Source organism: Erithacus rubecula (genome assembly GCF_903797595.1).
Source record: "Erithacus rubecula genome assembly, chromosome: 1".
Lineage (NCBI taxonomy): Eukaryota > Metazoa > Chordata > Aves > Passeriformes > Muscicapidae > Erithacus > Erithacus rubecula.
Genome location: NC_136658.1, coordinates 107564138 through 107589951, shown reverse-complemented (window position 1 = coordinate 107589951; position 25814 = coordinate 107564138). Strand labels below are relative to the sequence as shown.

The following is a 25814-nucleotide window of genomic DNA, read 5'->3' as shown; positions in this document are numbered from 1 at the left end:
TCAGTGATTCCAACTCCATCACTCAAATTTGGAAGCTTCTCCAAAACCCCAAATCAAAAGCAGTGTTCTCCAGGGGGTCAGTGCCGGAAAGCACAAAAAGCTCAAAACTCCTTTAGGATTCCAACAGCCAGGTGAAATAAATGGATGTTCATCACACCAGGGACAAGCAGTGTCTGTGGCAGGGAATACAGGCCCAGCTGGTGCTATATTTGCCTGTTTGGGGACACAGACCCAGCTGGCTGCCACTGGAGGAGGCACTGACCTCCCCAAACCTGGGATTTGGCAGGAGAAGCTATGGCAGGTTTTGAACTCGTGGAAGAGCAGGGCAAACATCACTTGGCTTTTCCTGTGGCTAGAGTGGATTTTTCCACAGGACAGGTGGCAGGTGAGCTGGCTGCTCTTAGTCCCTCCACGAGTCATGGCCTGTGGGCTCTGCCCTCACCCACCATGCTCCAGCACGTGACAGAGGGTAGCAGCACTTCCATCAGCAACACGAGTCTGGGTTGGTGGTTGTGCCTGTTTGTTTTTTTTTTTTTTTTCCCTTCCCCAAAGGGAATTTATTGCTTTCATAAGGCAGCTCTCTGGACTGAAGTCCTCCCTTTATCTGCAGAGCCAGCACAGCTGATTGTACCCAGTAATTTTCCTGCTGGTGACCCATGAGGAGGGGCAGCTCCTCAGCTGGGGACAGCTCGGTCCCAGGGCTGTCATTAGCTGTGACTCAGCTGTCAGGTCTTGCAAAAAATGGGGTTTGGGCAGTGCCCTGCTCTCATCTCCAGCCTGGGGGCTGCTGCTGACCAGGTGCTGGGCAGCCCTGAGCTCTCACAGCTGCTCTGGATGAAGAAAGGTCAGAGCCTGATGTTCCTCACCAGGGATTTCTGAACCTGTCCAGCTCCCTGCTCATTCTGCTGCAGGTGGAACTTGCTCCCTGCTGCTTCCTGCAGCTCTGTGTGCTGGGGCAGCCTTTGGCCTTTTGCTGGAATGGTCTCTGCATGCACAAAGTGATGCCTGCTGCCCTCAGGGTCCCTTTCTGGGGCTGCCCAAAGGGAATGGCAGCATTTTGGATATCACATGGGAAGGATGTGCAAGATGAAGCTGGACAGAGCTCTGGGTGTGGGGAGGTACCTGAACACCCAGCAGGAGAGCAAGGAACCTGTGCTGGCAGGACTGGCTGTGCCCAGGAGACATGGCAAGAACTGCAGAGTCCCACAGCCCCCACACTGACAGCCAGGGGTCTTCTGCACCAATTTCTTAAAGTCCAACACACCTACAGGCTTGAACTAGCATTAAAAAAATAACCCAGAGCCATTCTGCTACCAGCTTTTATTGAACCCTTTGTATGGTACATCTGAGAACATCTTTTTTTGAACTCTTTGTATTGTACATTGGTGAACAACTTTTACTGAGCTCTCTGTATGGTACATTTGTGAACATCTGTGCAATAAATACAGCTCATAGTGATGATTTTTCCCAGCTCCTTGAAGCAAAAGAAGTCTTCCCTTTCCCTTAGTTGACACTGCAGAGGAAGAAAAGCTGTTGGATGAGGGGCAATGTCAGGAAACTTCTGACAGTGAGCCTGGTGTGAGATTTATAACAGCAAGCAGAAGTTCAGAAATGAGCTTGGTGGGCAGATGAGTCTGGTCTGGCTGCTCAGAGGAACCAGCCAGAGTTCTGGAGTCAGCCACAGCTTGCACAAGAAATGGGAATAACACTGGACATGACAATGTGAAAATGAAAGTCACTGCCTGGTAACTGCTTGTACAAAATACTGTACAGATTTTACTGAGCAGCTGTCTGTTAATTAAAAAGCATTTTTGCAGAGCCAACATTGATAATCTCTTACAATGACACACAAATGCAGCATAAATTGTTGATAAAAATATCCATGTGCAAAAGTTTTCAGGTTTAGTCAGCGCTTGCATAAGCAGCAAAGGTAAACAGAAGATGCAGGCACTCACTCCAGAAAAAAAAAAAAATAGAGTTCTGTTCAGGCTCAGGCCTTCAGGTAAAAGGCTGAACAAACTGCAGTGTCTTTCTTGGTCTTCAGAGCATTTGGAACAAAGCTAAGCCCAGTTTTAATCAGCCCTACCAAAGCTAACCAGGACCAGCCAGCAATGAGGCTCTCAGACATGCAAACAGCATCACACTTAAAACCTTTTGCAGAGGAACTTCAGCCCTGTTGGATTCCCTGTCCCCTTCTCTTTGCTGCCCTCATCCCTGCCATGGGAATGAGCTCTGGAAAGTTCTTCAGCTGTGCAGAAAATCCATTTATTTGCCCAATTCCTCTGGTCTCACCATGTTGCTGCTGTGAAGAAGAAAGGTCTTTTCCTCCCTGTGCCAGTGCAGAACAGGAGACAGCAAATCCCATGGGAGCAGGTGAATTTCTTTGGATTCTTTAGCTTACTTGGAAAGCTTTAGATTCCCATCCTGTGCTCCTCACTATTTCTAACTATCCTCTATGTCTCAGCCCACAATACTGCCAGTTTTCCTGGCACTACAGGGATTAGTGTATGAACAGTGAACTAAAAAACAGATTCAAATCTTTACACTTCTTTATAAATGACTAATTTGCTGCCCCACCTTTAACTCCTCTCTTGTGCTGCTCTGAAAAGCAGCTTTGGGAACCTCCTTCTACCATTTTCATAATTTTTTTTGCTGAATTCAGTTAGGTCAGGAGCTTTTCAGTTAGGTTAGGAGCTTTTACAAGAGAAAAGAACAAACATCAGATACTCAAGCACCTCCCTCCCTGCTGGTGTCAGTGAAGGTCAGATGGAAAATGGGAGGAAAAAAAAAGATCAGATAAAAGCCAGTAAAGTAAATATCCAAAGTAATGCCAAAATCTAGCAGCAGTGACATCTACAATGGCAGAAAGAAATTAATCACCCTTCAGAACAATTCAATTACTATTGAAGTTGTGCATTTTTAGATTTATAGTAGTTCTTTTCCCAAAGCCTTGGGAAAAGTTAAAATCTTAAAGAAAGACTTTAAAAATATTAAATCTTAAAGAAGTGTATGAATTTAATGGCTAACCACAGTTTAAGGTAAGGATGGATCACTTTCCTTCAGCAATAATCTGAAGGGGCTTTTTCAAATTATGAAAAATCTCAGTGCAATCTCCTGCAATAAGGCACTATAGGGTAGGAGTGCCTGAACAACACTTGGAAGAGTTCACAGCTCTTGACAGATAATCCTTGGCTCTTCTGAAACAGGCACAAAAAAGACACTCTGAGAAAAATAAGAGGGTGGGGAGGGAAGAGGAAGGTAATGGATGAAACAGAATGATTTTAAAAAACTTTCAGGCAAGGTGCTTCATCTTACCTTTTAAATCTTTCCACTTGTGCTTCCTTATCAGGATAACACTGGGGAAAAAATAGGTCTGTCATGGCAGGGAAAGCTGGTGTGTAAAACATGTCACTGGTTTGTTTGTCACTTCACTGCCTTGCTTCTGCTCAAACCAGCTTTTCCCCAGAGCAGGTGGTTGGAGCAAGTCTCAGCTTCAGGATTTTCTCTTGTTTTACAATTATGCCACCAAAAGGGAAATCCTCCTTTCTTCTACCCATGCCCCAGTCCAAATTTTGTCTCTATACAGGTAATATCTAACTTATCACCCTTGAATGGAGGGAAAAAAAAATCCAGAACTTTCCAGAGCTCTCTTGGGCCTCTACTTCAGTAACTCTTTATTTCAATATGATGATTCTGAAATATTTTGGAAAGCCAGACATAACAAGTAAGGAACAAACCGTTAATTTAGGAAATATTTTCTACATATACATATATATATCTATATATAGGTAAAAAAATAAATTGTCTTGATAAGAAATACTGCTTAACCTGATTAAGAAACAAGCCCCAGAAGCTGGGCAATACAGCAAGACACATTGGCTGGAAAGCTGAAACCAGGATAGCTCATTGCTTATTTTCGGAATGAAAAAAAAAACCAAAAACAAACAAACAAAAAAGAGCTCAACCAAAAAAAAAAAAAAAAAAAAGAATGAAAAAAAAGAAAATTCTACTTAAGACCTAGACCTGATTCTTTGTTTGAGACTGGCAAATGCTGAAGGGGCCCCAGGCTGCTGCCTGGCTTTAGTTGGATTTCCTCTCCCGCTCCCGGGCGGTGACGAAGTTCAGGAGGTCGATGGCTGTGACGATGCCAAACACCATCTGCCTCTTGCTGGAGGAGCCATCCGTGTGATCTGCACAGGAAAAAACAGGCAGTTCTGACTCCAGGAGGCACAAACACACCCTCCCCTGCTTGGTTTTAGTGTTTGTGAAATGGGGGCTGAGCCAGCTCCACCAGCCAGGGGCTGTTGGCTGGTCCTGGCACACAAGGGACAGGGATTTTCAGCTCACAAAAGCTCCTCATCAAAAGGGACGCTGAAACTTTATGGAAGGAAGGATAAGGATGCACTGGATTTATTTTTCTTGACACAAGAATTCAAACCAGGCCCTCTTGTTATAAAGTATATTTTCCTCAAGCATTAGTTACTTGAAACAGCTCAAGTGGCATTGCCCCATTGGAACCAGGGGCCAATAGAACCACATTTTGAGGAGGAAATGTGGCACAACCTTCTTCCTGCATCCCTGTCAAATACAGAATCAGAATAAAAAACACAATACCCCATTTATATCCAAAAAACATACAAACCATTTAATCTTTGCTGCATAGAGAGCAGAGGTTCAAGAGATTCTCATTGTGAGCCTAACCCTTGACCTGGGAACCAAGTGGCCACATGACCTCTGGCCCTTTATCAATTGTCTAAATTCTTAAAGTCTGCCTGTACTGAGATGTTAGATCTACTTCTATACTCAGTTTTTTCAGTCAGCTGGACTGTCCTGGGCTTTTTGCTTACTCAATCTCTGTTCCACTGCAAGCTTCCAGTGAGATTCCAGGTTTATAAATAGTCAGAGCCAAGAGCACATCCTTATGGAGAACATCAGGAACAGCCCCAAATTTGATGGCTCTTCTTCTTCCACTTACAATTGAGAAACTAAAGATAAATTTATCTGGCACAATTTAATATTGTTTTGACTCTCATTTCTCAGTGTTTGTAACTTTGCAAAGTTGTCTGCTGTTAGGAATATTAAACAGGAAAAAATATTATTGACATGTAATAGTGATATACCCCAGATCTGAAGATTTATTTAGTGTTACTAATCCTGGAATGGTTTGGGTTGTAAGGGATCCTAAAATCATCTTGTTCCACCCCTGCCACATGCAGGGACACCTTCCACTAGACCAGGTTGCTCCAAGCCCTGTCCAGCCTGGCCTTTAACACTTCCAAGGATGGAAATTAGACTTAGTAGCACAAATTTAGACACAGAATGAGAATTTTGCTTCTTCAGAGCTCACTCCACACATTCACACTTGCATTTGCTCCTTGTTCCCACTCAAAGGTTTGCTCTCACAAAGTGCAGTGCTTTGTACTCACACTGAATTTGTTCATGAACCACCAGAGCAAAGTGGTCAATTTCCAGGATGTGAGAGAGCTTCCCCAGGTTGTCTTTCAGGTTAATCTGAGGACAGAATTTAAAAAATTTGAATAAAACAGTCCTTTCTATGTTTAGTAGTAAATAGCCCACATCCACTTCATACAGAACTAAAATCAATACATCAGCATTTGTGCACTGCTCCCACCTGAAGCAGTAGAAAACAACAAATCAAAGCCAATTTAAAAGATCAGTTTTCTTTGTTTGTAATTTCCAAAGAAATGAAGCACTGCATGAAGTTATTCCTTCTGGTTCTGTAAACGTAATTAATATAATGAAGATCTGAAAAATGCTAATAATCAAAGAAGATCAAGTGTTCCATGTGTCTCAGCAAAAGAAGTTACCATAAAAGTCTTTGCATTTCATGATTTTATTCTAAAAAGACTGAAAGAGTGAATGAATCTGGCTGCAAATCATTGTGAAAAGGCAGAAAAGCCCAAACAAACCAAAAACAAAACCAAGGGTGAAAGATTGCTCAGCTAACACTTACTTCTGGTGCAAATACAGGAACTGAGATTTAATAATTCTCTTTTTTTTTTTTTTTTTTTTTGGGAAGTTCAACTTTGCTAAGACTGAACAAGAAAGCACCCTGTGTCAACTCTGAAAAAATGCAGATATTTCCAAAACACTTCAGCAATCACCTGCTGCAATCATTTAAAAAAATTAAACTATTAAAAAACTGCTCAAACATGAGTTGAGATGAAGCAGCAGCCACAGCTCCATTAACCAGGTGACTCTCCCCAGCACCCACCATCTGACACTTTCATTAAAGGAATCACAGCCAAGCAGAGTCTTGCACTGCAGCTTCAAAAAGCCTCTCTGTGAGAAATAAATGCCACACATGAACAGCTGGGCTGCACTGGAACATGGAGCTCTCCACACTGGGAGACAGAGGATTCCCTGCATCCTGTGTTTGAGGAGCCAGACTGAGGAACCAATCCTCAAATCTGGGGGCCAGGAAGAGAAGGAGGTGGGAAATCCACTAACACTTTTTTGGGTTGGCAAATTATTCTGTGACTGGTGTTTCAAATCCCCACAGCACAGCTGTACCAGGGACTTCCAAAAAAGCTCTAACCATTCTGCTTCCATTTTAAGAGATTATCATAAAATAATTATGGTGATCCTACCAAAGCAGGTACCCATGTTATAAAATCACAGAATGTTTGGGGTGGAAGGGATCTCAAGGATCACCCAGTTCCAACCCCCTGCCATGGGCAGGGACACCTTTCACTATCTCAGGTTGCTCAGAGCCCCATCCAGCCTGGCCTTGGACACTTCCATGGATGGGAAATCCACAACTTCTCTGAGCAACCTAAAAAGGCCAAAAGACCCATCTAAAATGTACCTTTACCCTGATTTACAGTCTAAGCCTGTTGATGCAGGCTGTGGTATCCCATGTAGATATCAGAAATTATTTTGATGACACAGATGATTCATTTTTCCAATTTCACTCATAAACAAGCCAAATCAGCTTGACTAGAGTGGTAACAGAAGCAAAACCCACAATACTTCTGAGGTTATTCCAGAAGAATACTTCTGTGGTGCATTCCACCACATTTCTCCATTAACCCATCAGTTCAAATGGAAAATCACCATATCTAGTTAACATGTCAGCAGTACCACAGCTTGTGCCACTCCCCTTCCAGCCTCCACCACGAAAATACCAGAAATAAAGAGAAAAGAAATGGTTAAGCTGCTCTGTACTAAAGAAGCCTTCAAGAGCCACAACCTCAGAAGTGCAGAGACTTGGCTGATGCAGCCAACACCAGAGCAGCCACAGAGCCCATCACACACCACCAGCCCCAGAAACTCCCAAGGTGTCCAAGGGAGGGAGAACATGAACCAGCAGCTGTGTTACGCACCACACTTCCCCATTATGCTGGATTATCTGTCTGGGGAGGAAAAAATAAATTTACATTTGTCCATGAAGAACCTTGGATGGCTCACAAGGTGAACAGAAGCATTAAACACACTTCCAGAACACAGCACTCAATCCACTTTGGGACAGTGTTGGAACTTAAATCCTGATGAAAACTAAGTCAAGCATTCCATGTTTTTAAAAGAAATTTCTGGTCCCAGGTAAACCTCACCCAGTGGTAGCACACCTTCTCTAGTACTTGCAACCAGAGCACCAGGAGAATATAACTGCCTACCTGTTGAAATTGCTTGTAGATTACTTTTCTGACTTCATCAGAAGGTTTAACTTTCCCAACAAGCAGTGAGGAAAGCATGTTACCCAGGGTAACCATGCCCAGAATCACCCTGGGGAAGGAGAGACAAGAAGGGATGAACAACACAAAAGCCTCAGGTGCTCCTGTAGAAAAAAGCATCCACTCTCAGCCAGCCTGGAGGAGTCAGCTCAGCTGCTCCATGGTAATAATGCAGCATCATTGATGGTATATTTGGGTTCTGTGTGTTCTCAGAGGTTCTGGAGACTCACACAGAAGGCAGCAGGTGCTGCAGGTCCCTCTGAGCACCAGAACCTTTTCATCTCTGCTCCTTGCAACTGCAGACAGCTTCCTGCAATCCCAGAGAGCTTTTGGAAAGCACAAACTATTTCATTTTTTCACACTCCCATCTGTCCTTTTGAAAGGTGTGACAGCCAGAGACAAGCTCACCCCAGTTTGGCTCATTTCCCCTCTCCCTGTGAGAGTTTACAACAATTCATGCACAACTGAGCAACTCTCCAACACTCAGCCTGTCTGCAGGAGACCTGCAGGGAGATCAGGCACATTCCAGCTTGCTGGGGACACCCTGGTTTACAGGGGTCACTGGAGCACTGCAGTGTGCACAGTGTGCTGGAGAAACTCAAAAAGCTCTGATAGAGGTGGGCACATTTGGGGTTGGTTGATTTAAATATGAATTTTTGCTTTTTTTTCAAGTAAAACTGGTATCATTAAAAGAAATTAAATTATCCTGCAGAGACAAAATGAGTAAGCCTATCATAATAATCATTAGAATCACAAGAAGGGCAGGACAATCCAGGCATGAAAACACAAACCCCAGCATTGGTGTGTTCAAGGCAACATTTCTGAACTGCATTAATAAATGAAAAAGGGTGAGTGAGAAGACACTGAATTTCAAACAAGCACTTAAAAGGCATCCCTGAGGAGCTGCTGAGGGAAGTGATACATATGGATAAAGAGTGATATATGTGGACATACCCAGATTCATCAACAACTGGTACCTGGTCGAATCCCTTCTCCCGGAGAATCTCCACAGTCTTGGCACAGGTAACAGTTGGAAGCACAGTCAGGGGGGCAGAGAGGCTCAGCTCCTGAATGCTGATGTTCCACCACCTGGGCATGGAATGAAGAACAAACCCATGCAAGTCTTGTGGAGAGCACAGAAACATCCTTCAAATGCCCTCCAGCACCTCAGGAATGACCAAAGGCTGCAAGGAAGAGTCAGGATTCAGCCTGAGAGTCAATAAAGCCTCAGAAGCCACTGAAATGTCAGAAGGCTTGAAAATCAAAACCCTTTTCCCTATTTCATCTGCTTTCTGTGATTACAGATAGTCGGTGGAGAGCACTAATCTGCCCAGTTTCATTATTCATCTCTCACACAGAAAATTTTGTGCTCCTACTCAAAAGACCCATCTGTATTTGCAGTCACAGTTATAGGCAACACTTTAGGGAAGATTCCCTTCCACCTATATAGACTTGGAGTGCTTTGCACTTAAGAACTCTGATTTTGGAAGGATTCTCTCCATATTTTCTTTTTTTAAATTCCAGATATAACACTTTTCATTAAAAAAACCAAACATTAAGTACCAAATTTTCTTCTCAAGGAAGGATGTCAACTAATGAAAGCAGATTTGATTAATATCTGCAATTATACATCAAGACAATAGCATGGAAGATCAAAGGAGAAGTGCAAATTGAAATGTGCTTTACATTAGCAACTGCCACAAACTTGATTGAATAGACTGATGGAAATCCAAATGGATCTGACAGGCTTACCAAGGTTTGTTGCCAAGGTCTTCTTCTTTCATGAACCCTTTCTGAATCATCCATTTGTCACTCAGGAACTTGGACCTGCAGAAGTGAAAAGCTCATTAGCAGGGGTTGAACATCTGACAGCAAACAGAGGTTTTGAATAAAACTGCTCGCAGCTCACTGTCACCAACAGCTAAAGTGTAATTGCAAATAACCATCATTTGCCATCCAAGCTGAGCAGCCAGGGACGTAGAGAAGAAATACTCATGGAGGAAAAAGGAATCCCATAGGAAACAAAGCTCCAACTGCATCAGCCCCCTGCAATATCACAGAGGCATAGCCTGGAATGGAGATGTGTCTATCTGCAGCTTCTGTTTGTCTAATATTGAGCTGGATGCAACAGGGGTCAGGAAACTCAGCTAAAAATAACCTGTTTTGGGGTATGTTTCAGTGTGATTGGAGAAAAGCTTCTCAGCACAGCTCAAAGCCCTGACACTTCCACCTGCAAACTCGCCCTGAGTGTGGCTGCTGGATCCTGGAAGGGCACAGGAACCCTTTCAGGAATGGGATGACCCACAAATCATACAGTGAATGCAAGGCATCTGTTGTGAAAAATTATCTTCCACTAAAATAATCATCAGTGATTATTATCTACTGAAACCAGCTCAGCTTTAAAAGGGAAAAGATCCTCCCTGCTCCATGTCAGACCCCTTTTAGATAGCCTGAGACATTCCTTGCTGGGATAACTGGGTGTTCCAAGGTCTGAGGCACTCCCTGACCCCTCTCCCAGAGAGAAAACCAGCAGCTCCTTACATGTAGTTCCTGATGGAGTCAGGGCAGATGACAACACAGCGCTGGCCCTCCTTGAGCTCCCTGGCTGCCTTCACAGCCACAGACATGGCACTGCCCGAGCTGCCACCTGCCAGGACACACAGCAGGGCCATCACACCACGGCATGGGGCAGCAGCAAAAAGGACAGAGGACTGCAGAGTGAGGAAGGGAAGGTCTGAAGTGGAAGGAGGTGCCTGAGAGGCCCCACAGAGGGAGAGGCAGAGGGCTCCTGCTCTTACCACACAGCAGCCCCTCCTCGCGGATCATCATCCGAGCCAGGGCAAAGGACTCCTCATCATTGCTCTTGTACCACTGGTCCACTGTCTGGGGAGGGGCAGGAGACACAAACAAGGCTCTGTTTAAATGAGGAGGCACAGGGGAACTGCACCACCAGTGTGAATTCAGCCCTGGCTCTCTGAGGGAACAGCTGCCCCATGGAGCCCGGGGTCTCCATCCTCCTCCAGGTGCCAAGTGGGGCTTTTGCCAAGGTAAGATGATCACACCAGCACTGCAGGCTCCTCACTGGAACCTTTCTGAGGGCAGGCTGCTGTGAGCAGCCTCAGACAGCACCAGCTTGCTCCCCCCTTGGAAGGCTTCCCAGGGACACAGGCTCAGCTCAGGACACTGAGCCACTTTGTCCAGGAGGGCTGGGATGCTCTGCTGGAAGGTTTTGTTTTGTTGCTTTTTGTGATTGCTAAGTTGGTGTGCTTTGCTGTGTGTCTGGTTTTTTATTGTGTGTGTTTCATTACTGTTTTTTTCAGGTGTGTTCTGCGTTTTTTTAAACACAAAAATAAATGTATTTTGTAGGAAAATCTACTTGTCTGCTCACAGTGTTTTGACTTGGCATTGTAAAACTAATGTGGCCAGTTCAGAAACCTTTCAAGGGTTGTTTATGTTGATGGAAAGAACAGGAATAGTTCTGTCTGCTACCCCTTCCATTTCAGCTCAAAGAAATACTTCTCCAAGTTTTCCTCTGCCTTTAACCTCACTCCTGCATCCCAGCAGAGGGCAAAGGGCAGTAAATGAAGCAGTGTGACTTACAGATCTATCCAGCACTGTGGGGACAAAATCATATCCAATTCCTTCCACTTCATACATTGTCTTGTCAGTCTTGTTCAGCTCTTCTGGTTCAGCAAGGATGGAGCCTTCAGGATCCACACCTATGACCTGGAGAAGCAGTTTCCACTCAGCCACAGAGCCCCTGTGAGCACTGGCCTTGTCACAGCTGCTGGTGGCACACAGCAAGTGACAGCAACCTACTCTCCTGGTCATTTCCCCCTGGCCACATTCACCTCCCCTGGAAGCAAAATGTTTTGCTGCTTCTGACCCCTTGGAAACCCATCCCACCTCCTCAGGCTGGGGACACTGATGGCACCACTTGGGTTTTGCTTGGTTGAAACAGAAAACAGGATTTTGCTGAGACAAGGCTGTCCCCATTCACATGCCAGGCATCATTACAGACAACTCATTTTGTGCCAAGTGCATGCAGATCAGTTTTATTTTCCTACAGCTCCCTGCCTGTGTAGGAAAATTCTCATGATTGAAGCAGGTTCCCACATTCTGTGAGGAAATGTAACACATCCCACAGGGAAACACACAGGTTGGTGTGTGCAGAAACAATTCCACTGGGTAAAACCTCAGCCAGGGAGGAAACTCAGGCTGCAGAGCACACAGCAGAGAAGGAACTTTCCCCATGGAGGGATCTGAGGGTCAGATCTGAGCCAAACCTCAACTCTGGTCACCAGTGGGACCAGAGTAAATGATTTCAGACAGTCTGAAACCCTCTCTGCAGCCAGAACTGCCTTTAAACTGAGAGCACCCCAGAGCTTCCCATGAGAGCCAGGCCAGGCTGACAGGGAGTGGGGAGCAGCTTGAGGAGACACTAAAGATACAAGAGTGGGCTTCTCACTTACTTTGCACCCTGGGCACTTCTCCTTCAGCTTCCTGGAGATGCCAGTGATGGTTCCCCCTGTGCCAGCTGTGGCCACCACCATGTCCACCTTTCCTGTTCAAGGGTGGGGCAGAGAAGTGTGAAATCTCCAACAGGATGATGGACTGAAAGCCCACTTACACCTAAAGATGGACTTTCTTCAACAACAATGCACAAAGTGGCTGAAAAGGGCAGGGTAGGGCTCTTTGCTTGCCAGGAGCTGTTGTGAGACCTGCCTTGAAACCATTGCTCAATCATAATTTTCCCTAACAAGGGTTTTGAAATGTCCAGCCAGAGGCCTGGCAAGGCACCAATCTGTGGCACTTTGGACACAGCTGGAGGTGGCCACAGAGCTGACAGCTGCAGTTTTCCTGTGACTGTATTTGCTGAGACAGATAATTCATTCTCTAAGTTAAACTGAGCAGCCCATTATGTTTGCTAATTAACTGAGTGAGTGCCAAGAGCATGGGACAGGCATCCCTGGAGAGAAATGTTAACACAACTACTCCTTCATTCTCATGTGAAAAAGACAGTTTTGGTCACTAGCACTCAGAGTGAGTGTGGATAGGATAGTTCATCCCTGTGTCACCACCTACAGCTCTTCTGATGCATCCCCACAGCTTTGGTAATTAAAAAAAAAAATTAGATTTTTAAAAGGTCACCAATTCACACACAAAATAAATTGCTTACAGGCCAAAAGTACAACACCCCACCAAGCAGGGGTAACTGAACAGTGCCTGGGTTGTAAGGGGAAGTAAATAGAAACAAGAAACCTAAATTTGGAACTCTCAGTTTGTGGCATGGCAGCTTGTAAGGGTGTACTCACTTTAACTCAAAGTTTGCCACAGAAAGACAAGCCAAATCCTCTGAACAGCTAGAGCTTTAGGAGGGAGGAGAACCTTTGATTTGGTCTTCACCTTAATGCAAATTAATTTAATTGCTGATTTTCTTGTTAGAGGGGCCAATCAGAAACTGCACTGTTCAATAAGGCAGGTCTGGAGCTGCTGTGTGACTCCCTCCTGTCCCCCATGGAAATGCTGCAGCATGACAGGGAATGTCTCCAACAGCTCAAACAACCCAAACCCACTCCTGGGCTGAGGAATGAGCCCAGCTGAGGCTCTGTGCCACAGCTCAGCCCCTGCTGTGCTCAGCTGCCCAGAGCCAACCCTGAGCAGAGCCCTGCAGAGCCAGAGGCTCCTGCTGGTGGCAGCTGTGACACAGAGCACATTCTGCTCCAAGTGAAGATGCTTCCAGTGTACTGGAATATTTGCTCTGGGAATGTTAAAACACCTATTTCTGCATTTGTGATCAAAGAATGACTCTATTCCATACCAGCCTACCTACAGGGGTTTTCTTAAGGTAACTTAAACATCACAGCTTTATCCACCTGCTCACAGGCAGAGAAGTCTAAAAAACAAAGAATTCATTAATAGGAAAAAAAAAAAACATTATTATGACATCTGAAATAAGGTTTCTTCTTTAATGAAAAAAAAATCATTACTATGACTTGTGGAATAAGGGAACTCTCTAATGACACACAGCACATGTATGGGGTTTGTTTATCCAAATCCCTGCTTTTGTCATCTGAGGTTTCATTCTCCAAGGACATAACAACAGGGCACTACCAGGGGCTCTGGGGAGGGGTTCAGCAGCAGAGCAGACCTACCATCACACTGCTGCAGGATCTCCTCAGCTGTGGTGTCATAGTGGGTCAGGGGGTTGCTGGCATTGCGGTACTAAATTGAAAGACAGATCAGAAAATAGATCAGAAACGCAAAAATCACAATTTGAGGGAGCTCAAAAACATTTCAAACAGTCCCCAAGCCCCACAACACCTAAGCACACTCCCTGCAGAGTGTTTCACTGTGTATTATCTGGGACTAGGCCTCCTAAGTGATCTAGTTTAAGCACAGTCCTAAGGTGCCAGCACCCTTCCATGCCAAAATCAGTTCTGTCTGTGGGACAGCACTCCTAGCAACATGACCCCTGTGTCCATTCTTCCTCACAGGATTGCCAACTCACTGGAAATAGTGCTGGAGTTCTGGTGAACACCAGCTCACTGCTGCTCTCTAGTGACTCTAAAACCTTCCTTCCCTACAATGTGGTGACTGCTCAGTTCCAGCTCCAGATTTTGGGCATCTTCTCCTCCAGGGACACATAGAGTGTTGAACAGACAGCCCAGAACACCACAGAGCCTCCTCCAAGCTACACCTGCAGCTCTGACACCTTGGCTCTCACCTGGTCCAGGATGTGTGCATTGGGGATTTCATTCTTCAACCTCCAGGCCACTCCCACGTGAGATTCAGGAGAATCAAACCTGGCTGTAGTTGGGGTCCTCACAATCTCAGCACCCAGAGCTCTCAGGACATCCACCTGCAGCAAATAAAGGTGGTCACAAAACCCTAAAACACCCTCAGGCTCCCTTCACACTCAGCCCTGAGGCCAGAATATTTGCAGAATATTCAAAGCATCAGCACTGTCTTCCTTCACCCTCTGCTGAGTGAGGGACAGCTGACCTGGGCACAGGCACCCACCTCAATGTGCCAGGCAAACCTCAGCTTGTCTTGACATTTTTAAAACAATTATGGGAGTTTTCAAAGTGGCAGTGCTGTGGGGATGGCTCTTACAGACATTTTCTACCCACGGCCAGCCAGCCTGGATTTCTCTGGGCACTGGCAACAGCCCCTCAGCAGAGTTTTCCCTGGCCAAAGCCTCTACCTTTGCTGCTGAAGCCCCAGCACTCATCTGCACCAAGAACTTGGTGAATACAAACACGTTTATCTTTCAATTCTTGCCAAGAGAGGCAGCTCTGACCTTCTCCATGCTCATCTTCTCTGGCATGACGATGATGCAGCGGTAACCCTTCACTGCAGCTGCCAGGGCCAGCCCAATCCCTGCAAGCAAAGCACACACAGCTCTCAGGAAAAGCACAACCCACAGTGCCAGCTGGGGCATGCCCTGCCTCCCAGCAGATTTGCACCACAGGCTCCAGTGGGGTGTCTCCAGAGGGCTGGCAAAGGGACTGATTCTGCCTGTTGGGTTTGCAGGTGCTGATGTTTGCCTGAGGTTCACAGCCCACAGAATGTTTAGCCAAGGGTGGGGAAGCTTGATGTGTGCAAACTGCATATCACCTTCCTCCTGTCTCACTTCATTTTTCCAGAAGTAATTTGGGAAAGGAATGTGCTTTAAACTGGAGGAGACTAAAGGAATCACTTCGATTCTGCCAAAAGGTCCATAGAGTCTTTATTGACTCACTTCTGCATAAATCCCTGCTTGCAATGTGCTGAAACTAAGTCCTGTCTAAAAATAAATTATTTAGATGCTTCTGGTGATTGAGGTTCTAATACACTGTGTCAGCTTGCTCCACAGTGTTGGAGACAGAAATCTCATTTCTGCTCTGAATATTTTGAGTTCCAGCCTGATTCCTGATTCTGAGCTGAGCTCAGAAGTGCTGTCCCTGTGGAAGAGAAGCTACACCTGCTGTCAGATCACCTCTCTGCTGCACTGATGAGGTTCCTGAGGGTGTGAGAGGTCAGGCTGCAGCTCCCCTGCCTTTCTGGGCACCAGCACAGGACCAACACATGCTCACCCTACACAGAGACCTGCTTGCTCAAAGCTGGCTCTGGTTTTGTGTGGATTGCAAAGGAGAGAAAAAACTCCCCAGCCTAATAATCTTTAACTGTTCCTGTAAGAGAAATATAACTCACACCTCCAACAACTGTAATGTTTAATATATTGGGAAGGGAAAGTTTTCTCAGTATATTATAGATAAATATGGATGCCCAAATACTGAGTAAATAAGCAGCAGCCTCATTAAAGCCAAAGGCTGAAGAGAAGTCACACAGATCTTCCTTATGGTCTGTGATGAAGGAAGGATTTTGAGACCTGAACTCTTAATACTTTGTACTTTCTGCTACTGATCTAGAAATGAAGAAAACATCAAAACAGGACTTTGGCTGAGGGAGAACTGGGATGCAGAGAGGATAAGAATATAACACATTAGCTCTCACATTCAACATACTCAGTAGCACTGGGCAGTAGAGAGCAAAAAGCAGTTCTCTCAAGTTACTGTGTGCCCTGGTCTTTGCTCTTATATGACAAAAAATCAGCTTTCTGAAGTTATTGTCCTGTATCTCCTTCAGTCCTGCCTTTTTGGAGCCTGTGGCAAGGAGAATAATTTATCAGGTACTGACCCAGAGAGAGAGGTGTCATGGTAAGACCCTGGATATGGAGGAATGAACACACAAGGACATTTCCCACCCCATGGCATTGTTCAGGCAGGAGGAACAGCCACACTCACAAAGGCTTCAGCTGCCTTGAATGCCCCCAGAACCCCCTGACCTCCCCCAGAGCAGCTGCTGAGCAAACAGCAACAGATGTGAATTCCCAGTTCTCTGCTGCAGGCTGGGAACTGGCCCCACATCAGCTCATCCCCCCCAGAGCCTCCAGGAACATCAAACAAAGATCTGCCTGGTCTGTGTCTGTCAGAAGCAGCAGTGGATAAAAACCCAGAGAAGAGTTTAGGAACAGGACCAGACACCTCTCCTGAGCACACCAGGCAGGAGGGCAGCCACAGCTACACCCCATCAACCTCCTCAGAGGAGGCAGTGCATTGGATATTTAACTGTTTCTATTTATCTATTTCTGTATTTTATATTTGACTCAAGGGGGATTATTCCAGGTGTGTAGAGCAGCTTAACACAATTACAGCAGCTCTGACACAGGGGCCCAGAGTTTACTCCAACCTGCTCAGACCATCAGATCTCTGCCCTGGCTCCTGACTCAAGGGGATTGTTCCTTCCTCCAGCCATCTGAGGAGGAAATGTGGGCCCAGATGGAATCTGCTGGCAATCCAGGAGTGCAGGGGCTCTGTCAGGCAGTGCTGCATCTCAACTGCATCAGCATGGAAAGGGCTGCTCCTCAAACCTGACAGAGCCATGGGACTTGCCCAGCAGAAAGAGAAGGAAGATCCAGAATCACACCAGTCTTATGGGTGCTTTTTTTCCCACAATAATTTCAGACTTGAACTACTAAGGACTCTTGTGATTCTGGCCTAGCATTTCTTTTAAAGCAAATAGGCTCATCAATTCAGCAGAACTCCTTCCCACCTGCTCTGGTCAGCACAGGACACTGCAGAATTGCACCAACACAGGTAGGAAGAAATTCCCTTTTTTTCCTTGTGATCTCCACCCTGCCTTTCCCAGGAAAGCCACCAGAGCATTTCCCCCCCCACTTTCCAGCCTCTGCAGCCCTACCTGTGTTGCCAGAGGTTGGCTCTATGATGGTGTCCCCAGGTTTCAGGGTGCCAGCCCTCTCAGCATCCTCCACCATCCTGAGGCTGATCCTGTCCTTCACGCTGCCCCCGGCGTTGAAGAACTCACACTTGGCCACTGCAAACACACAGCAGAGCAGGGCTGCAAGGGATCCACAGCTCACCCAGCTCCAAGCCCTGCCCTGGGACCCTCCACCAGAATGGGTTGTTCTAAACCTCCAAAATCTGGCCTTAAAATCTGGTCTTGCCTCTTTAATGGTAAATTCTCCAGTCAAAAAAAAAGTTCTGATCAAACTGAAGTTTCTCCCCATGCTCAGCCTGCACTTTCACTCCAGCATTAATCCCTCCATCATCTTTCAGAACTCTGATCAGAGCTTCCTAATATCTACAGTATGGCTGGGTTTGAAAACCCAGCCAAACAAAAAAACATTCACTGACAGTTTTACCCCTTTAATCATCTTCAGTGATCTTTAGTGATAACTGCAGAGCTGCATTTTGCACACACAGATGAATACTCTGAATAGAAGAAGTAGTCCAGAATGTCACACAGCTTCTTTTAAAAAAAAAAAAAATTCTATGGAAAACATTTTGTGTTTTCTACAGGAATTGAAAAGCTGCAGGAATTGTTCTCATGAAGCACAAACTCAAAGATGTTTTAGATGACAAAATCCTAAAACCCAAAAATTCCAAGGAAAACCAGGAATTTTTCCTCTGCCAGTTACCTGCACTCCTGTGGCCAGGTTATATGACACTACCCACCTGAGCTACCCAAGTTTCTGACACAGTTTTTGTTAGCTTGTTCTCTGCCTGCAGCAACTCACAGAGTTCACACTTGAGCCCAAAGTGCTTCCCAATCTTGTTGATCCGCACCATGGGTGTATTGCCAACTTTATTCAGGATGTTTGGCAGGATCTTCGGGGGCTCTGGCCTGGTACAAACACAAACAAAGTCAGTGCATCCACACAACAACCACACAGCATTTATTACTTTTTATTTCAGCCAGCTTTCTCCTTTATCAGGCTGGTCATTTTAGCTGGTTTAATTCAAAGGAATATCCACGGGATACAAACTCACAGCATCAGGTCCTTGATCCAAAACATGGATTAATCAGACCTGGACTGTGAGGTTCTCAGAACTCCAGTGCTCTTGGCACCAACTTTGCCAGGAAATCTTCTAAGTAAGCAAAGCAGCTAATAGTTAAAAAGGTTATTTATTACAAAGCACATCAGTCTCAACAGGCAATAGCAAAAAGCAAAGGCAAAGCAATGGCAAATGCAGTGGCAATAAGCAAGTGGTTAGAAGCCAGAATGGCTAAAAGCACCAACTCTCCCCAATACAAACTCATATATAGGATTTTCCCAACAAGCTAAGATGCAAACTCAGATCACCACTGCTTAACCTATTAGAATTTTAGTTTCTTAGCACACCAGGTTACATATACAGCTACACATACAACCTATCTTGTTCTATTTGAAAAATGTAAGCAATATTCTTACTGTAGCTCTATTATGTCTTAGTCCTGTCTACCACTGTGGGCCTGGAGCCTCTTGCTGAAGATATCAGGATGTTTCAATCTTTACTAGAACTCAAACTACTACTGAGCCATTTGAAACCTTTCACTTACTAAAAGCACTAGAACTCACCCTAAAATTTACTAACCTACTTCTACTTAAATGTCTACTTTATTTGTGAGTGGCTTAATATACTTAAATCCATCCAAAGGTTTTAATTCAATCCCTGCACTTTGATTTCCCTCTGAAGAACTCAGAGAGCCCTGACTCACTGAGTCCAACACTGGACTTGTGCTGAAAATCAGCAGGCAATACTCACAGGGTGGTGTGGTGATGGGGGGAGGCAGAGAGGGGTTTGCCAAGCTTCCAGGTGCACTTGCTGGGTGTATCAGGGCGGATCCACTGCCTCTCCTTCTCATTAGCCTTGCAGTTCTCAGTGTCCACCCCACCAGAGATAACAAATTTAGCAGGTGCATGAGGGCATGAGTTTGTATCTGGCTTCTTCTGGGAAGGAAGAGTAGGGATTTCATTCTTAGGGGAGGGGGAAGGAAGAGAAAAGAAAGAAAAGAGCTGATGTTTCCATAGTACTGTGAGGATGGGGAAGTGCTTCAGCATCATCTTGATTTGCCAAAATCCTTATCACAACTACAAGAATCTTGCACTGCAAGTTCAGGAGCAAAAGCTCACCACAGTGCCCTACACAAAGATAATTTAAACACACAGTGCTCACTGTAACAAGCCTCCACAGATACAAAAAAAACACAGGACTAATCTCATGGGAGACACCCCTCCCACACCAAAAGCTCTCTGAAATAAAATCTTCCCACTCCAAGCAGGCTGGAATACAGTAAGGCTGCTTGGTGACTAATTAGGAAACAGTGCCAGAAGACTCTGCACTGCTGCTGGTGGCCATAAGGAACTCTTCCAGAAATGTTTTATCAGCACCTTCCTCCACAGCAGCTCAGAGCCCCATCCAACCTGACCTTGAAACCTCTTGGTCTTGGCCCTTCTTCTCCAGCCAAAGAGTTCTGATAAAACTGGAAGTTTCCCCCCTTGTCCAGCCTGCACTTTCTTTCCAGCACTCCCAGCATTAATCCCTTTGGTTTATTTTATTTATTTTTATTGCCTCCACAGAATTTCAGCAAAACAAGCCAGGAATCTCCCTGGAAACAGGCAGGGCTCTCCCAAATCCTGGTGATGGAAAGATGGGCAAACTGAGCTCCCCAAGGACCTGTGAGTACCTTAGACACAGGAACAGGCCTTTCTGACACAAACTTCTCCATGGTTCCTGGTGGAGCTGCTGGCACAGGAAACTGGATTTTCTCCAGGAGAATGACTGCTGTGGGTCACAAGATTGGAATCCTCTTCAAAGCTGCAGATCACACAAGTTAGAAGAAAAAAAAAAAAAAAAAAATCAATCAGGAAACTCTCTCATAGGGGCAAAACACACATCTTTTTCATAGGGAAAAAAAAAAAAGCTGTAAAATGAAATGAAGATGACTTCTATAAACAGGATTAAAAAGAAATCATGCAGCAGAGGTATTGTGCAAGATTGATGGAGGGACCCCTGACCCTGTTCCTCCTGCATTACCCAATCTTCCCTCTGCCCCATCCTCCACAGCCCAGAGCCAGAAAGGAACCACAAACCCTTCTGCAACTCCAGGAGCCTGAAAGCCACAAAAAGCAATAGGAAATACTTCAATTCACAGCAAACACAGCTCTAGAGACACAAAGGGTGAAAGGGCTTCATGGTGCTGTCCCCAAAAGACCCTGAACACAACTTTGGGAAAAGCTTTATCCAGAAACAGAGGCCTCTCCAGCCTCAAGGAGAACAAAATCTCACAAGTTCCTACCCAAAATTCATTAGTGCTGCTGCATATAACACACACAGCAAACAGTCCATGCTTCTGGCAGCTTGCTGCTCCAGAAATTAGGAAATACAAAATAGTCTAAAGTTCATTTCTCCAACAGTAGTTCACAGAGCCTGATTGCTTCTTATCAATTAAAGACAAAACCTGGCTGAAATCTTGGAAACCATGAGGGCTTTTTTTTCCCCCTAATATTTTTCTTCATCATTGTTTTGCAGCAAGGTTCAGCTCTTTCCATTACTGAATTGTGCTGGAAAGGGTCCCTGGCCTCATCCTCCTGCTGACAAATGCACAAAAACACATATTTAAGATCTCACAGAGTTGATGAAAACAGGAAAAAAAAATCTGGATTACAGCATCATTGACCTTTAGTATTTGATCCTGCAAGTTGCCATGGGCCACTGAGCACTGCTGCCTCAGGCACACCAATGCCCTTCCTGCATGCTGGCTGGAAAAAAATGCCTAAAGCACCTCAACTGCTCTCCTCTGGGGAAAAAAAACCAAAAAAACACCCCTCTGAAAAGATCAACTTTCCAGACTAATTCTGAAATAATTTTCCTTCAAGATAAAAAGATTTCCATGCCACCAAAATGACACAATTCTATTTAATCAGGTTAATACAAGAGCCAAGATGGATATAACCTGTCACAGGCTACTGACCAGGGTTAGAATGAGAGACACCAGTCTGAAAAAAAAAAATTCTAACACTAGCTTCTCTTTGCTACCAGAAATCAGCTCACTTCCAGCTCCAGAACAAACCCCAGCCCTCACTTTTCTTTTTAGGATACTCTGGTTCACAGTCCAGAGAATCAGTGGAGTTTTTTTGGTAAAGGAAAAGTACTGGAGGAGTTTCAAGGTTTCCTATGAGGCACATGCTCCCTCAGCTGGCATGAAACACTGGACACAGACAGTGGCTGACAATATTGACAAAGTCCAGCTAAAAAGGGGGTCTTGCTGCCAAAGGATCAAATAATTTCAAAATGCAGGAGAAAAGCAGAAAGGAGTTAGAGGCAGGAAACTGCAAATTTTACAGCTCCACTTCCAAGTTATCACAGGAGCACAAAACCTTTAAAAGCTTTAAAACACCAGCTCTCAGTGTCTTTCAAGAGCATCCAAAAACTGAGATGAAAGAGGGTGAAATTAATTGCAGTATTAAAAAAAAAAAAAATTAAGATGTTTACAGCATTTGTTCTTTGTACTGATGGCAGGAAAGAAATTAATGTGACTCTCAAAAAGCTGCTTTTTGGAGGATCCCTTCTGGACTGGGCAAGGCAATAGCATCTCACTTCCTCTATTGTAAGGCAAAAAAATTAATAATTTACTAACAACAACTGCCATTACTTCTTGAACAGCAGAAACTGAGAAAAAGCTGTATTATTGCCCTCAAATGAGCTGTGAGATTCTCTCATGTTTTTATAATGGCAATATTTGATGTTTGATCAAAGCTTCAATAATGGGGCTTCAACTCTGAACAAAAACAAGGAGAGAGACAAAAAGCTAAACAAAAATCCTGCCACCAAATACTAACCTTAAGCAACATATTTCATTGCTTACAGCCCTAGGTGTCACAACCTCAGCAAGAATGGACAGAGGTGGTCTAGGATATCCAAATCCTCACCCTGATCCTCCCTACAGACCCAAAATAAACTTTTTGTCTGGGAAGGACAGGAGGATGGCAACTCTGCAGCTGAACACTGATCAGCAGAGGCCAAGGGAGATAAGCTGCAGGAAGAGCTGCCCATCTTTAGGGAAAAAAATTCTGCCAGCCTGAATTTAATTTTCCTGTAAAGAGGAACACTCAAAAAACTAGTTGGGGTTGTGGGTAGGGTCTAACTAGAAAAGCCTGACTACCTCCTGCTATTATATCTGCAGATTACACACAGCAAAAATAAAAATTAATCAGAAAGATAATTTACAAAGCCACTTATACCTAAGTGATGAAGGGGAGTGGGACTCAGAGGTATGAGACCCAAAAAGTCTCATGGGCAAGGCTCTGGATCCATCCCCACAGGGAACCCAAGACCTAAACTATTCCTCAGCTCCTAGAGAACAGGCCAGTGAGTGAAATTAATCCCTGAGCAGCCTGAGCTGAACCCAGTGCTCAGATGAGTCAGGAGCTGCAGTCCTCATGTACAGGGTGTGATATCAGCACTATTGTACTGCACTATTCAAACATCCATGTGCAACTGCCAAATTAACTGGAGTCAGGCCTGGGGCAGAGATGAAGCTGTCTAAAAGGCAGGTGTGAGAGCTGAATCAGAGGGTGACTGCTCAGGGATGAGATACAGAATTCCATCCTGCTGCAGCCTGAGAAAGGGAAACTTGATGTTAAGCAGGTACAGAAAAACCACTGCAGAGCAGTTGCTCTGCTCAGCCTGAGCACCACAGGGTCTTACAGAGCTGTAGGAGCTTTGGAGATCACCAGATGCAGCAGTACCCATCCAGCCTTTGGAAACACCACAGCTGTAGCAGATCAAGGAGAAAGTCAAACATCTGGGTTGGTTTGCTGCTGTGGTTTTTCTGTGAGTGTGTGGGTGTGTCATTGCTACTTCCTCAGGAGCAGTCACCCCTCTTGTGTCAGGAGATATCAAGTGACCTGAAGTAAGAGGGGAATGAATTAACATCTGGCTCCAGGAAGAGATCCTAAAAGAATCCAAAGTCTTATTTCTATTTTCTCCTACAGAGCAGGTGAGCACATGCATGTCCTGTCGATTAAAACCCAGACTGGCCCAAACACAACTTTCTGAAAGGAAAAGGGCAGCTCTTTAATGCCCTCACCTCTGTAACACTGCAATGATTAAACTCTGGCAGCAAAGCAACTTCCACTGCTGTGGCAATTGTTATTCTAGAAACCAGCCAGGGAGAACAGGGGAGTGCTCAGTTTGCTGTGCCTGCAGCCTCACACAGGTGTCTGTCAGCTCCATTTCCTGAGCTCACTGCAAGCCTGCCCATCACAATCATGTGATAAACCTTCTGAGTGAAGATTGGTGTCTTCAGGAGCACAGCAGTGAGTAGAGTGGAGAATGCTCTATCTGCATTTTTACCTCTTGCAGTCAGAAGCTTTCAGTTTCTCTTTCCCTGTTCTAGCTCCCCTTCCTTAGCACACAGAGATGAACCAACACTGCAGCAGATTTTCCCAGGGAGAGGAGTCCAGGTAGGGTGACAGAGGCTCACAGATTAAACAAATTGCCCAGCATGACAAAACAAGGGAGCTGCTCTCATTTTTTGACCAGGTCTGTAAGACAGGCAGAGGCACAGTACCCCTTTTCCAGCATTATCCCTGCAAGACTTCAGAACTTTTGCTAGCCCAGGGACCTCTGATAAAGGCTGGCAGAGAGCTGGGCAGGAAGGCAGCTTTTGGCTGACGTGTGTTTTGTGGGAAAGACCAGCTGCCACCACTTTGGCTGCCCCTGTGGAGCTTTCAGCAGGATCCCCAGAGCAGCCACGAGCAGGGCACTGCTGTGTGCCTGGTTCCTTGTGCACATGCAGGCCATGGATCAGTAGCCAGAGGCCAGCCCATGCCAGCCACCCTGGCAGGCTGCCAGCACCAGCTCAGTGATGTCCCTGAGCCTGCACAGGACACGGGTCACTTATGGCCCTGCTGGTTAGAAGCACACCCTGGCTCCAGGAAAGCTGGGTAACTCACACCCAGAGGGGGTGGCAGGGTACCAAGAGCCACCAGCCAGCATGGGAAAGGATGCAGAGTGCAAATGCCCCAGTACTGAGCCTGCACTGACACCCAAACCACACTTCACCAGTGGAGATCTAACTACAGGAGAGAATCAGTGGGCTCTGGGCAGGTCCCAGTTTCCCAGGAAATGCCTTTTCTCTCTCACATAAGATCCCCACGTTTCACCTGCCTCCATACCCCGTGTTTTTCCACATTTCCACAGCGCAAGCGTTGCAGAACACGGAGCTCTCACGCCTCAAATCAGCAAACAGACTCCTGGCAAGGGTAAACAGAGTCAGCAACTCTGCTGGAACGGGTCCCAGCACTCCAAAACCTCCGTGGTCAAAGGATTTAGGATTACAGAGATACACAGCAGACTAGATGCTCAACAAGGAGCAGAAGAACCACTCGTCTTGTGGCCGGCTCAAGACACTGAGTGCATTATTAACACTGTTACTGAACAGCTCCCTCAAGTCCTAGTCAAGTTCAGATCCCAGTTGGGAAGGGGTAATATACGAAAGCAAATGTAAAAAAGAAGTTTCGCGGTCCAGTGCATCAGCCAGACTTGCCAAAAAAACCTTGCAGGAGAACCTCATGGCGCCCAGGAGAACAATGGGCAACGAGCCAAGACCAGCTGGAGAGGCAGTGCCAAATCCCGAGCAAAACCCAAAAGGCACAAACATCATCTTGCGAACCCGTAGGAAAAGCAGAGCGCCCATCTGTGCTCTGAGCTCAGAGGAGCCGCTCCCAGCATGGGACACGCACCGCCCGGGGCTCCCCCGACCCGCGGGGGCTCTGCCCGGCACCACCGAACCGAGCGGAATCCCAGCTGTGCGCCACAGAACCACAGAACGGGTCAGGCTGGGAGGGACCACCGTGCGGCACCTGGTCCAAAGTCCCTGCGCGAGCGGAGCACATGGCACGGGATCGCATCCAGACGGTTCTGGAATATCTTCACCCAGGGAGACTCCGCAGCGCCTTTGGGCATCCCGCACCCCTCCACCCTCCATCCTCCATGCCCGCGGGGTGCGGGGCTCGGCTGCCCGCAGCTCCCTGCCCCGCACATCCCGCTCCCAGGGATGATGCAACCTGCGCCCGGCGGGATGCCCGCCCAACCCCGCGCTACGGCCGCCACCTCACCTGCGCGGCCCGGCCGCTGCCCAGGACACGGCCGTGGGGATGGAGACCGTGAGGAGGATGATGATGAGGAGGATGATGATATGAGGATGATGATGAGGAGGAGGATGATGATGAAGGCGCGGAGGATGCGCGGGGTTTAAGAGGAGCCCGTTCGCGCCCCGCCCCGGCCC

At 46.1% G+C, this 25814-nt stretch overlaps 1 protein-coding gene across 3 annotated transcripts; it reads right to left on the bottom strand.

The window, feature by feature from the left end:
- Window positions 1-1314: 1314 nt before the first annotated feature.
- LOC306802184 (cystathionine beta-synthase-like) lies at window positions 1315-25814 on the bottom strand. 3 transcript variants are annotated; one of them, XR_013774300.1, is made up of 18 exons: window positions 25645-25814; window positions 20208-20338; window positions 19286-19497; window positions 18277-18383; window positions 17439-17573; window positions 14998-15077; window positions 14422-14556; window positions 13850-13919; window positions 12167-12258; window positions 11295-11420; window positions 10493-10577; window positions 10236-10341; window positions 9447-9521; window positions 8649-8783; window positions 7638-7746; window positions 5427-5511; window positions 1420-4190; window positions 1315-1345 (listed from the first exon to the last, which is right to left on the bottom strand). XR_013774300.1 is itself a non-coding variant. In XM_079306037.1 (17 exons), the coding sequence occupies exons 2-17, from the start codon at window positions 20247-20249 to the stop codon at window positions 4081-4083; spliced, it is 1704 nt and encodes a 567-aa protein (XP_079162163.1). In that variant the 5' UTR covers window positions 20250-20338; window positions 25645-25794; the 3' UTR covers window positions 1350-4080. The 3 variants fall into 3 exon arrangements, 2 of the variants coding, with proteins under 2 accessions (XP_079162163.1, XP_079162164.1); XM_079306037.1 differs by lacking the exon at window positions 1315-1345 and having other exon boundaries at window positions 1350-4190; window positions 25645-25794; XM_079306038.1 differs by lacking the exon at window positions 1315-1345 and having other exon boundaries at window positions 1350-4190; window positions 19286-19470; window positions 25645-25722.